Genomic DNA, 12,062 nt, shown 5'->3' with positions numbered 1-12,062 from the left:
GAGGAAAATTGACTTCAGACGGAGCCGTTCTTTGCAAACATTGTTTTAATATACGCTGTTTAACCCAGTTCTAAAATTGAAAAACCTGTTTTCTTCAATTATGTTTGCTTTCCATTAGGAACTTCAGAATATGACCGCAGACCAATACCGAAAATCGCCGACGTCGATGAGGACCTACCCCTGGTTCCAGTTCCCCAGCATTCCGGACGATCTAAACACCTCAATGAAATGGGGGAAAACCATCTGTGAAGCGCCCAGCGCTGGTCCTACTTCGATACTAACGGCGCAAAAAGCCGGCGTGCGGACAGAAGGTAAAGGCCAAGCCTTCGCCTGGTCGTCTGGGAAGCTGAAGCTGCATACTAGGCGCCCTTCAAGAGGCCTCAACGAGCTTAGAGAGCCGCGTAGACGACCGTCGGATATCCCACGAATTGACCACCGACGAAAATCGTCGATTGCGTATGACGGCGAAAGGCCTCAGCTTGAGAAGGAGCGTAGACGGCCGTCGGAATGCCCCCGAGTCGATCATCGACGAAGGTCATCGACCATACACGACCTTGATAGGCCTCATGTGGATGCTTCCAGAGGTTATGCCGAGCTTGACAAGGAACGCAGACGACCGTCTGAATGTCCACGAATTGACCATCGACGGAGATCATCGACAGCCCACGACCGCGGAATGCCTCGGCTTGAGGAGGAGCGTAGACGGCTGTCAGAATGCCCACGAGTTGACCATCGACGGAGGTCATCGGCTGCACAGGACCGTCAAATGCCTCATGCGGATTCTTCCGGAGGGCGTAAGGAACTTGGTGAGCAGCGTAGACGATCGTCAGTCGCCCACGTAGGCGATCGTCGATCATCAGTAATCGACCGCCATCGAACTGACCAGCGCCGCAGGTCGTCTTCAGCACAGCACGAAAGGCTTCTGGCGGATCGTCGCAGATCGACAGATATTCGCCGCGCGTCTGCCACCGGCGATGATGTCCTCGGAAAAAAGAGCGGATATGAAGTGAACAAACTTCAAGTCCACTCACCTAAGAGGCGTCAATCACTCCCACAACCACATGCGTTGACCTCGTGCACTGCTAAGTGCCATGCGCTGACCTCGTGCAATGATAAGTGCCATCACTATCGTTCGGCGTCCGCCCACAGCGCCCACTGTAGGTTGCATCAGCACCCTTCAACGTGCTCGATATGCCGTGCTTGTAGTTCTGCCTTATCAATCCACAGGTGCCAGCATAGATGTCATTATGAGAGGCCATGCGAAAGCCCTGATGCCCACTACACGCACTGCGCAGCAGCGAGGCCCCCAGCCTGCCGATACTGCGAACCCTCAATGGTGGGCCATTACCACGGACACCAACCGGTGGTGCCCTACTGGGAGGGCAGATGTGCGTCATTGCCAGCCACTCCGGTTTGCTCCCATGAGCGAGCAGCGGCACCCATCGAGACACGCATCACGAATATCTGCTCCGTTACCCCTCCTGCTCCGGCGCTGCAGCCTGTACTGCCAACAGAAACCACGATGCCGACAATGCCGGTTTTACCTGGCTTCCAGCCTCAGACGGATAACAAAGAACTGAGTGAAGAAGACGTGTTCATACTGCTGCAAACGCCAAGTGGCGAGGAGAAGCTCTACAAGGCTCGGCCCTTGACGCCCGTCTTTCAGTTGGCAACAAACGAAGGGGTTGTTGAGCAGGAAGCAGCAAAACACCGGCTTAGTATCTCGGACATGGACGCCGGGAATTTTGAAGCTCGCACCTGGGAATCTGAGAGGCACGAAGCGCCGGAAATTCCACAGGTGGCGAGAAAACCAGACGAGCGTCGGAAGCCTGGCACGTGCTCGAGGAGAGCTTCGATATCTTCCATTTCATCGAACGCTGTTCCTAAACCAGGGCCTAGTGAAGGAGGCAAGCGGGATGCGGAGTTGCTGCAAGGGCGTCTTGACACGCAGCCTGCCTCATCACGAAGGAAGAGCTCTACCAACGTTTCGCAGGCTGAACGAACAAGCTTGATGCCGAAGGAGCAGGAGGATCCCACAAAGCTCGGCTCGAAGAGGACCTCCGTATCGCTGGCTGGTACCGAAGCAGGCGGAGATGTGGTCGGAAAGTTGGATAGAGAATCGCGAGACATAATGGTTGAGCCTGGGATGCAGTCGCTCGAGGCAACGAAGCGACCCTCGATAGCACCAGGACAAAGCGCTACGGGTATGACGGTGCCAGATCAGGAGGAACCAGAGGGTATGCCAAAGGAAGAAAATGCTGCGAGGCGGCCCTCCTCAGCGCTGGAGGCAACTGCGCTTGAGCAAGATGATAAACGAAAAGGAAGCCAGGGAGATGACCGAACTGACGTTTTCTCTGGAGGTGTATCTCCAGAAGGGCCGGCAATGCAGGTTGAGCCAGAGAATGATGAAGAGCACTCGAAGTATTCAAGCGCGGAACAACAACTTGGTGCTAAAGAATCCGCTAATGAAACCAACGAACCTGGAGAGGAAGATGCCGAAGGCGCTGAAGCCGTAGCGGAGGTTAGCGATAAAGGCGATGAAGATAAGGAACATGAGATAGTGGTAAACGCCGAAGTTCCAGCGGCTCAGACAGCACCCCCACCAGAGGCTGAATTTCGCAAGCAGACTCCAGCGACAGGCGGTCTTTGGTCCTTGTATCCCGAAAGCCGCTTGGCTATAATAATCGGTCTAGTGTGTCTTGTTTGGATTCTTGTGGTTTACCTCATTGGGGGTCCGAAGAACGACGAACAGTGCACTATGGAGACTGATATATGGATTCCTTTGACTTTCCCGACAACAACGTACAATCCACCATCGACGATGCCCACCGAAATCACATTGACTACTGTTAGCGAAGAATCGCCAGATGTTTATCTCTGCTCTACGGACATTTGCCTTCAGGAAGGAGAGCGTTTAAGGCGCCACATTAGCAGAGAGTGGCCTCCTTGCAATAATTTCTACCGCTATGTCTGCAGCATTTTGGAAGATGCCCCAGCACAGGACTTCGGGGACGGAGCAGCAATGTCGGTAGACACTGCTGTCGAGGAAACCCTGGCAGGCACCTTACGGGACTACATCTTGGACGAGCGCAATATGGGCATCGGCCTCGTGCGGGATTTGTACAGGGCTTGCTCCGATCGATCGGGGGACTCTTTTGCCATTCTACAGAAGGAAGTCTTCGCGACATTGCCAATAAATACCTGGCCTTACAACGGCTCTTATTTGCATGCAGGGGAGATATGGCGCGTGGCTGGATTGCTCATTCGCAAGTACGGAATCATATCTCTTCTGGACGTAACAGTAGGCCTTCAACGTGGCCATACCAACCGCACGGTAGAGCTCAGCTACCCGCGCCATTTGTATTTCAATGAGCGACCGAACTCCGCAGCTCTGGAAACACTGAAACTGGCCGTTTTGGAAGCAGCCCAGGAGTTCGGTTGGGTGAGCGAAGTTGAAAATCTTATTCTTCAAGTTGTTTCAGTTGTCAGAAGTCTCGCAGAAATAGGACACGAGAGAGACGTCTCGGATGTAATCGTGGGAAACTTTGGCGATTTTGTCGATACCTATGACCACTTAAGAATCTTTATCAACGCTGTTTTTGGGGATGACGTAGCGGCATACACACCGGTCGTTCTGAGGAGTTATGACCTGCTCGCGAACCAACTTCAGAAGGTCACGTCAGATGACGTTGTCGTCTCCTTTCTGAATTACTTGGGCTTCCTCGTCGTGGTAAATTTCTCGCCGCTTTTGGAGCGGCAGAGCTCTGCGAACCTTCGGCGCATCCTTTCAGTGCAACTGGGGGGCCGTGTACTTAGCCCAGACCTAGACTGGCTCCTATGTCTTCGAATGATCGAGAGCGTGCAGCCGGAGTGCTTGTCAAAAGCCTTAGCCATGCAGCAGTCTGCCGCGGGAACGTATGCGCTTAGTCGCATTTGGCTGGGGAGACTGGAGGATGAGTTCTACCGCAACCTGGGACGCCTAAAATGGATGACTCGCAACAGCATTGCCACGTTCGTCGATATTGTTGGCAGGTTTAAAGTGGCACGTTTTTTCGCCGGCTCATTGTTGCGTGATGACCTCTGCCCTGATAGACGGCCCACCGAGATGGAGGAACGCAGTTCAGTCAGCATGTTTGTCCGTGCGGCCAGCGACTACCAGCTCAGACGGCTTCATCAAATCAGGGAGACGACCAAGCCCCGAGAGCACGGTCACACCTTCGACACGATAAGCAGGTGAGGCGACGGAATCTTCTCACTAACACTACGCCGTTACGCTTGTGTGGTTATTTAAAGTGTCGAACTAGTGTTCTTTATATCGCAGGTACAAGGTTGCGCATCAAGCAGTATACGTACCTGTTGGGCTCCTAGATGTCTCCCATCCGTTTGAGAACACACTGCTCGTTTACCAAGCGTCACGCTCAGCTGTGCGCCTGTACCTTGGTCTGCTGCCGCTTGTCTACGAGAGCTGGAACAGCAATGAGGACACGGTAGTGACTCAGGTACTGAGTGAAGAACGCTCCCGCAGACGCCTGGCTAGGCTTTTGCAATGCCTCGAAAGGGATTGGCAAGAAATGCCCCTAGATCTGCGCCTCTTTACAAGCGGCGTGGTTCGAAACTCTTCCGAGCCAGTCTACCCGCTACTGGCACAGACCACGGCGGTGGCGATGGCCTACGCCGCCTTCAAGGTATGAGCACGCTTGTTGCTGTTTCACCCTGTTTCTGTGCGCTATTTAAAAGCGTGCATGCCTGTAAATGTGCACTCACATAGAGCACACATAGCAGCTATAGTCTGAGAACGAACGTGCGGTCAGGATTGCAGAAATTGAAAAAAGTAAAGACAATGAGATATAAAGGCACAAAAATGAGTAATATTAGAGCCAAATTTTCCCGGGTAATTTTTGTTTGCAAAAACAAGCAGGTAGCTCCCATGGGCGGCCGCATGGAGAAAAAATGCAAACTGTCTACTTTACTGTTAAAGTGGTGAGAATAGCGCTTTCGTTGCAAGCAGGTAACCATAAAGTTGGGACAGGTAATAAAACGCAAAAAATGCTGCAAAAAATGTGTGGCACCCATTCTATCCGACATTTTTATCCAGCATTGATCAGAATTTAGCCAGTTTTTCACCCGGACGAATGCATAAAAGTGTACCGATACGTTGACGACTTCTTCATCATGTTTGACAGAGCCCTTTGCACTACTGCTCTATTGTAGAATTTCGAATCGTACAGTTAAAGAAAGTCCCTTAAGTGGCCCAAAAGCTTGTTTTACTCAGGAAATACAAAAACATAATTTATTAACCAGCTCTAAAAGCCAACCAAAAGAAAGCACAATTAATTGGCAAAACTCTCAGGCAATGGAATGCGTAGGAACAAAAAAACATCAAAATGCTTAATCCTAAAAGCGCGTTCTGCTCACACAGTTAATCGCATCCAAACAAACTGAGCCTCTGTCCATCTGTCTTTTCTCCTTGTCTTTCGGGCGCCATGCGAGCACTTATACGACATGGCTGTAAAATGTGTCAAACGATTCTTAACGTGATAGATAGCATTAAGGTTCCCTTCCCGTCCTGCATAAAATCCGGCGTCCTCGTCGTCGGCGTTGAAAGCGAAAAACCCCTGGATAAGCAACCTGGATGGGCCACCTAGGTCGGATTGTGAGCAAACGCGGGTTCGATCCCCGCCGCGGCGGTCGTATCTCGATGACTAGGGTTCCGTGTACTGTGCGGTGTTAGTGCAGGTTATAGAACCCCAGGTGGTCGTAATTATCCGGAGCCCCTCGGTACGGCGTCCCTCATTGGCCGAGTCACTTTGGGATGTTAAACCTCATAAAACCAACCAAACTGACCAACGCGGCAGGTGGCAGTTAAACTAATGATTAGTCGCAAGTGATTGCTCGGGAAGACCGACCTTGGTCTCGCAATCCCCACAGATAACAGCACCTTCCATCGTAGGGCAGTCGCGCATCGCTTAACCGCTGCAACACCGCGTATGACGACTGCCTGGGATCCATGAATGCCTATAGTCCAAAATCACCAGTTCCGCATATATGGGCACTAACCCATTAACGCTAACGTGTCATACCCTTAAGGCACAGCTTAAGTGCGCTGCCGCATGTCTCCTTACAAAGGCACAACATTTCAAGTAATAAGTTCTACGCAACCGTGTGTGCAGGATCTGTTGAGCACGGAGCGCATCTGGAAGGTAGACTTCAGGCTGGAGTCGCTGCCGGACGTCACTTCGGAGCAGCTCTTCTTCCTTTACTACGCTCTGGACAACTGCGAGCGCAGTGACGACACCTACCAAGCGCGCCAGTTTCGAGTCTTTAATCGGCTGCCTCCCGAGTACCGCGTGAACTTCCCGCTGCGACACCTGCCACAGTTCGCCCAGGCATTCGGGTGCAGCGATTCTGGGGAGCAGCCCGAGCCCATGGCGGCGCCCAACGGGCGACGATGCGAAGCTGTGGTCTTGAACAAGACTCTGGCGCGTGGTCCTGGCCTGTGGCTTGCTCAGCGTAGGGACGATGCTAGCATTCTCACCGGTTTTTTTGGCGATCAAATGGACGTCGGTCCATCAGCGAAGGTTACCGATGATGGCGAAGGCATGTCTGCTCTCAAGACTGCATCGATTACCGGACGCAGCACCCGCCGTAAGGTCGCCGTCACTGGGCGACCTAGACGGGGCTAATCTGGACTGCTAGCTTCAATCGGCTATGGCTATAGCTTTATCGGCTATAGCTGTGGCTATAGCTTTGGCGGGTGGCGTGCCTCAAGATGACGTGTTTTTATAACTGCGATATTTGCACACGTGTTTCCCGCTTTATTGTATATACGCAGGGATCTCCTTGCGTTCCGACCTATATACTGTCGCAAGGTTTACCGCAACGTTTGGAGCAGTATTAAAAAAATGTAGGAGCGCATTAGCGACACAGCCTTGGCTTGTACTGAGATGATTACGCGTCCATTGCGCTACTTCGGAAGACTGATGCTCGTCTTAGCCTCCACACAAAACTCACTGAATTGGTATAGAGTGGTGATGACTGCATTTTTGCAGTAGATGACACGAGGGCAGTGTCTGGCAACACAGTGTAATGGACAGACATATGTGTTAACCGACCGCGACACTGTAAATACTAAGCTCATTTAACTTTGTGTAACGAACTTCATTAGTTGAATACAGCATAACGTGTGGAATGTTCAGCACCTAAAATTTCAAGACAATGGTGCAACTTGTCTTTTTTGAGCACCAGATAATTACGATGGTTTTGGGTCGACAGCGTGGTTCCAGACCAGTGGCAACTGTCTCACTAATGGGAGCATTGCTGCCGCCGTATTTCTTCGCGTGGTGTCATAGCGTTCTATGTACGAGCTAAAGGTACTCTGAAACTGTCTTGCAAGTTACAGGTGTTAAAGGTTACTGAACGTACATGAGGCTTGGGCCCGCTAGAGCGATGCTGGAATAATTGCAAACAACTTGCCGGAGAGCCTCTGGTAACCGAATTTTTTAAAACGTAAGACAATAAAATTTAAGCCGAACAGGGCTCTACACCTTATTGAGTGCAATTTTGCCGGCCTTTGGGCGCTGTTGTCGACTCTTTCAGTTTGCTGAGAAACTGCAGCTCTGCCTCGAACTTTTGTTTTGTTGGAGAAGCTCGGGAGTCTACGGCTTTGTTTACACAGCTACGTTTACTGACTATGCGCTTACAAAGTTTGCAGTACTTGCGCAGGTACACTACAAATACTATCATAGATTGGCACTTTTTACCGGGAGATTTTTAGTGTGATGCGAAAAAGACGTCACCCGTCATGTTGAAGCTTCGGAGTAACTCGGGCAAGCTAGGGTAAGCAGAGAGGATCGTCTCGCCAGCTCCAGCCAATCGGAGGAGGGCGTCACGGCAGCTGCAGCCGAGTGTAGAGAAGGTGTTCAGATGAGCTAGAAACGCAGGGACATGCATATTGCCACACTGCTGATACTCTGCGGCGCCACCTGGTAGCAGAACCTTGTCTCCCAGCGCGTGGCCGAGCGTCTTCTTTGTCGTGAATGAGCTTGGGGGTTCGGCGAGCCTTGTCCTAATAATCGGCTTTAAAAGAATAATAATCGGCCGTAAAAAGAATTACAGCCCGACGGACACTATCTGCTTGCAGTGCCTACAGCGCTTCGTGACGAATTTCTGCGTGCGTGCCACGACGACCTTCCTTCGGGCCACCTCGGATTTTCCCGCACGTTGGCGCGCATACGTCACAAGTACTACTGGCCCAGGCTTGCTGCGGTTGTCCACCGCTACGTACGAACCTGTTGTGAGTGCCAGCGCCGGAAGACGCCGCCGACTAAACCAGCCGGGCTGCTGCAGTCTATTGATCCCCCGCGCCTCCCATTTCAACAGGTCGGCATAGACTTACTCGGCCCATTTCCGGCGTCTTCCATAGGTAACCGGCATAATGCTGTTGCCACTGACTATCTTAGCCGCTACTGTGAGACCAAGGCCCTCATGGTACCGCAGCCGAAGTTGCACATTTCTTCATTCACAACATTGTGCTTCGTCACGGAGCCCCAACAGTCGTATTAACTGACAGGGGAACCGCGTTTACGTCGGCACTAACGAGCGAGGTACTTCGTCTCAGTGGCACCAGCCATCGGAAAACTACAGCCTACCATCCGCAAACGAACGGACTGACTGAGCGGCTTAACAAGACAATTGCCGATATGATTTCGATGTATGTCGACGATGACCATGGAAACTGGGACCGGATACTTCCTTACATCACGTTCACGTACAATACTGCGCTACACGAAACGACACGCTTCGCTCCCTTCCATTTGGTGCACGGTTGCGAAGCCTTGACCATGCAGGACGCCATGTTTCTCCCGGACCCTGCTCCTTCTTCTGTCGTGGCCGCTGACCAATTTCTTCGTGACGCCGAAGCCGCTCGCCATGTGGCTCGACAACGAATCCGGCGCCAACAACAACGCGACGCCAAGCGTTACAACCTTCGCCGCAGGGAGGTGATTTACACACCCGGTGACCAAGTCTGGGTGTGAAGCCCGATCCGTTTGCGAGGGCGCTCTGAGAAGCTTCTTCGCCGTTACTTTGGTCCCTACCAAGTGTTACGCCGCCTCAGCGCAGTGACCTACGAGGTGCTCCCTCAAGGAACTGTTCGGTCCTCTCGACAACGACAACCTCCGTCCGAAGTCGTCCACGTGGCGCGAATGAAACCGTATTACTCCCGTTAGCCCCTCCTCACGGAGACAATCGCGCGGTTAACTTTCCGCCTTACCTTTATTATTTTTTTTCCTCGCCCGTGCGGCATCGAGACGATGCCTCTTGGCAGACAGGGGGGCAATGCCACACTGCTGAAACTCTGCCGGCGCCACCTGGTAGCCGAACCTTGTCTCTCAGCGCGTGGCCGAGCGTCTTCTTTGTCGTGAATGAGCTTGGCGGTTCGGCGAGCCTCGTCCTAAAAAACGGCTGTGCTTCACGCTTCCTGCTGCGTTTGTCGGTGACAATATGCAGATGCCAGAAAGAAGTGGCGAAGGGTGACACTGCCGCAGGAACATGAAGTGCAGCAAACTAAATCGTGGATGAAGCCGGTGCTTCGACAGATTCCGAAACTAAACGACGAATCTGAACATCATGCAAGGCCAGCTGAACAGGAACCGAACTAAAAAAACAGAGGTGGTAAGTCGAAGCTAAGCTGCGAAGACTATAGTATAGCCTGTTAGTCTATGGCGCAGTCGATGCGCCGCGGTCGCTAGTGGCTTTCGACGCCGCGCTGTGTGGCCAATTCTCGGCCGTCTCCGACGGGAGCTGATCAGTCCGAGGAACTCTTTTTCTTGGGTGAGGAAGAGTTTCTCCTACAATGGTCATGCCCATTTATTTCTGTTAATAACGGTCGTCTTGTCTTGGTTTTTAGGCCAAACTGGCGCTAAGGTCTCCCTTTCAATGTTTCAATGTCTAATTATCGACTTTTCGCTCTTCTGTCAATCGGTATATATGCATTCCTATTTTACATTCCCCATTCCTGTAAGTTACTTAGAAATGTTTATGGTACCTCTTTAATTGGCTCGCCTTACATGCTTAATGTCATGTGTTTTTGTAAATGTGAATGTATCTTGTAACCTTGGCATGTGTAAATATGTAAATAATTTTTTTCTAAACACATGTTAAACGGGAGACGGGATGCGGAAACAGGTGACCCGCCGCGGTGGCTGAGTGGTTAAGGCGCTCGTCTCCTCACCCGGAGTACCAGGCTTCGGACCCGACTGCGGCGGCCGCGTTTCGACAGAGGCGAAACGCAAAAAGGCGCCCGTGTGCTGTGCGATGTCAGTGCCCGTTAAAGATCCCCGGGTGGTCGAATTTATTCCGGAGACCTCCACTACTTCACCTCTTTCTTCTTTCACTCCCTCCTTTACCCCTTCCCTTAAGGCGTGGTTCAGGTGTCCACCGAGGAATGTGAGACAGTTACTGCGTCACTTCCATTCCTAAAAAGAAATTTTCTTTTTTTGCGAGAAACGCGAAGAGCGTGGTTCAGGTGTCCACCGAGGTATGTGCGACAGTTACTGCGTCACTTCCATTCCTAAAAAGAAATTTTATTCTTTTTTTTTGCGAGAAACGCGAAGAAGAGCGAGAAAAAAGATGCGGATGATGAAGTCGCCAGATGAAGTGCATTCGAGAGGTGCTTAGAAGAAAGGGAAAACTTTATTTCTACTAATGCATTTCCTGCGGTTTGGGGGCATCTTCAGAGACGTCTTGGTTCTATTTCCAGGAGCCTTCTCTGTCGAAGTCGTCCGCCTCTAATAAATGGTCGGTTGCCCTCAATCCAGGGCTCCGCTGGCCACTGCCGCCCGTTGAGCTCGATGTACCAGACCTTGTTGGTCTGCACAGCGGTCGCTGGACAGCAGAGTCTGCCATTGCTCCGCACTCGTGTTTTGTATTTTGGGGACCACGTCTATGTTTTGGTAGGCCCATGTGATGTGATAGAGTAGGTTTTTCGTCGCACCAGGGACATTTGTCCGCGTATATCGTAGGGTGCATAATGTTTAGCATATGTAGGTTTGGGAAAGAGCCTGTTTGTAATTGTCTCCAAGTGACAGCTTCCTCTCTGCTGAGAAATTTGTGCGGTGGGGGATATCGCATTCTTTTGCCTGTATACATTAGTAGTATGGCCGAGTGTTCCCTGGGTGCTGGCGCGAGTTCTGCGGTCTTGTCGGATGCTCGGAAAGTAATGTATCCTCGAGCTATCCTGTCGGTCTCTTGATTCCCTGCCACCCCCGTGTGCTCCGGTACCCACACAATTTTGTGTGGGATCTTGTCGTTTTGTGCTTCCGGGTTTTCAGTTCTGTCGCTCGCTGCGAGGAGTATACGGAGCGCGTGACGACCAATCCTGCCATTCATGTAATTTCGGCAGGCTGTTTGAGAGTCCGTGAGTACTGTTAGCGACCGCCCGGTTCTATAGCCCTCCGCCACCGCTAGAGCAACGGCTACTTCCTCTGATTCTGCAGCTGTGCAGCCTCGGAGAGACGCGCTGGTCATTTCACGTAAAGATGAATCGACCACCGCCGCCACAGCGATTTTGGTGTCTCCTCATCTCCAAGACGCGTCTGCATACACGGTCGTGGCTTGAGGAGCGTATGTTTTCTCGATGAATTCGGCCCTTGCTTCTCTTCTGCCTCGATGGAGGTCGGGGTCCATATTTTTGCGCTACCTTGAGGGTCTTGCGAAGCTCGTCGGGGATCGTTGCCGTCCTCGACATTTCTCGCATCTGCTCGCGGTATCCGAGCCTCTGCAGGAGTGCTCTTCCAGTCGTTGTCTGCAGCAGTCTGAGTTTTTGCGACTCAAGCTGCGCCTCTCGTAGCTCCTCAAAGGTGTTGTGTAATCCCTGGTGCCATGAGTTTTTCTGTAGACGTGCTGCGCGGTAGTCGGAGCGCTGTCTTATACGCTTTGCGTAACAGGGCATCCGCTTTTTGCATTTCTTTTTTGTTGAGGCACTGGTAGGATAGGCTTTACGTGATTCGACTAACTACTAGGCTTCTGACTAGATTTAGTGTGTCCTCTTCACGCATGCCATG

General features: G+C 51.8%; 1 protein-coding gene across 1 annotated transcript; it reads left to right on the top strand.

The window, feature by feature from the left end:
• The first annotated feature begins 3,748 nt into the window (after window positions 1–3,748).
• LOC149343304 (uncharacterized) lies at window positions 3,749–6,794 on the top strand. The gene is made up of 3 exons (XM_089542358.1): window positions 3,749–4,233; window positions 4,322–4,685; window positions 6,171–6,794. The coding sequence occupies exons 1-3, from the start codon at window positions 3,848–3,850 to the stop codon at window positions 6,681–6,683; spliced, it is 1,263 nt and encodes a 420-aa protein (XP_089398484.1). The 5' UTR covers window positions 3,749–3,847; the 3' UTR covers window positions 6,684–6,794.
• The last annotated feature ends 5,268 nt before the right edge of the window (window positions 6,795–12,062 follow it).

Source organism: Amblyomma mixtum, chromosome 5 (genome assembly GCF_055824585.1).
Source record: "Amblyomma mixtum isolate Tamu chromosome 5, ASM5582458v1, whole genome shotgun sequence".
NCBI lineage: Eukaryota > Metazoa > Arthropoda > Arachnida > Ixodida > Ixodidae > Amblyomma > Amblyomma mixtum.
Note: the sequence above shows the minus strand (reverse complement) of the source record. Positions and strands in the feature narration are given on the sequence as shown.

Bases quoted from the DNA above. Each gene is read 5' to 3' on its own strand.
- LOC149343304 (XM_089542358.1), top strand. From the start codon at position 3,848: ATGATCGAGAGCGTGCAGCCGGAGTGCTTGTCAAAAGCCTTAGCCATG. The intron at 4,234-4,321 runs GTGAGGCGACGG...TTTATATCGCAG, and splicing joins ACCTTCGACACGATAAGCAG to GTACAAGGTTGCGCATCAAG. The intron at 4,686-6,170 runs GTATGAGCACGC...CCGTGTGTGCAG, and splicing joins TGGCCTACGCCGCCTTCAAG to GATCTGTTGAGCACGGAGCG.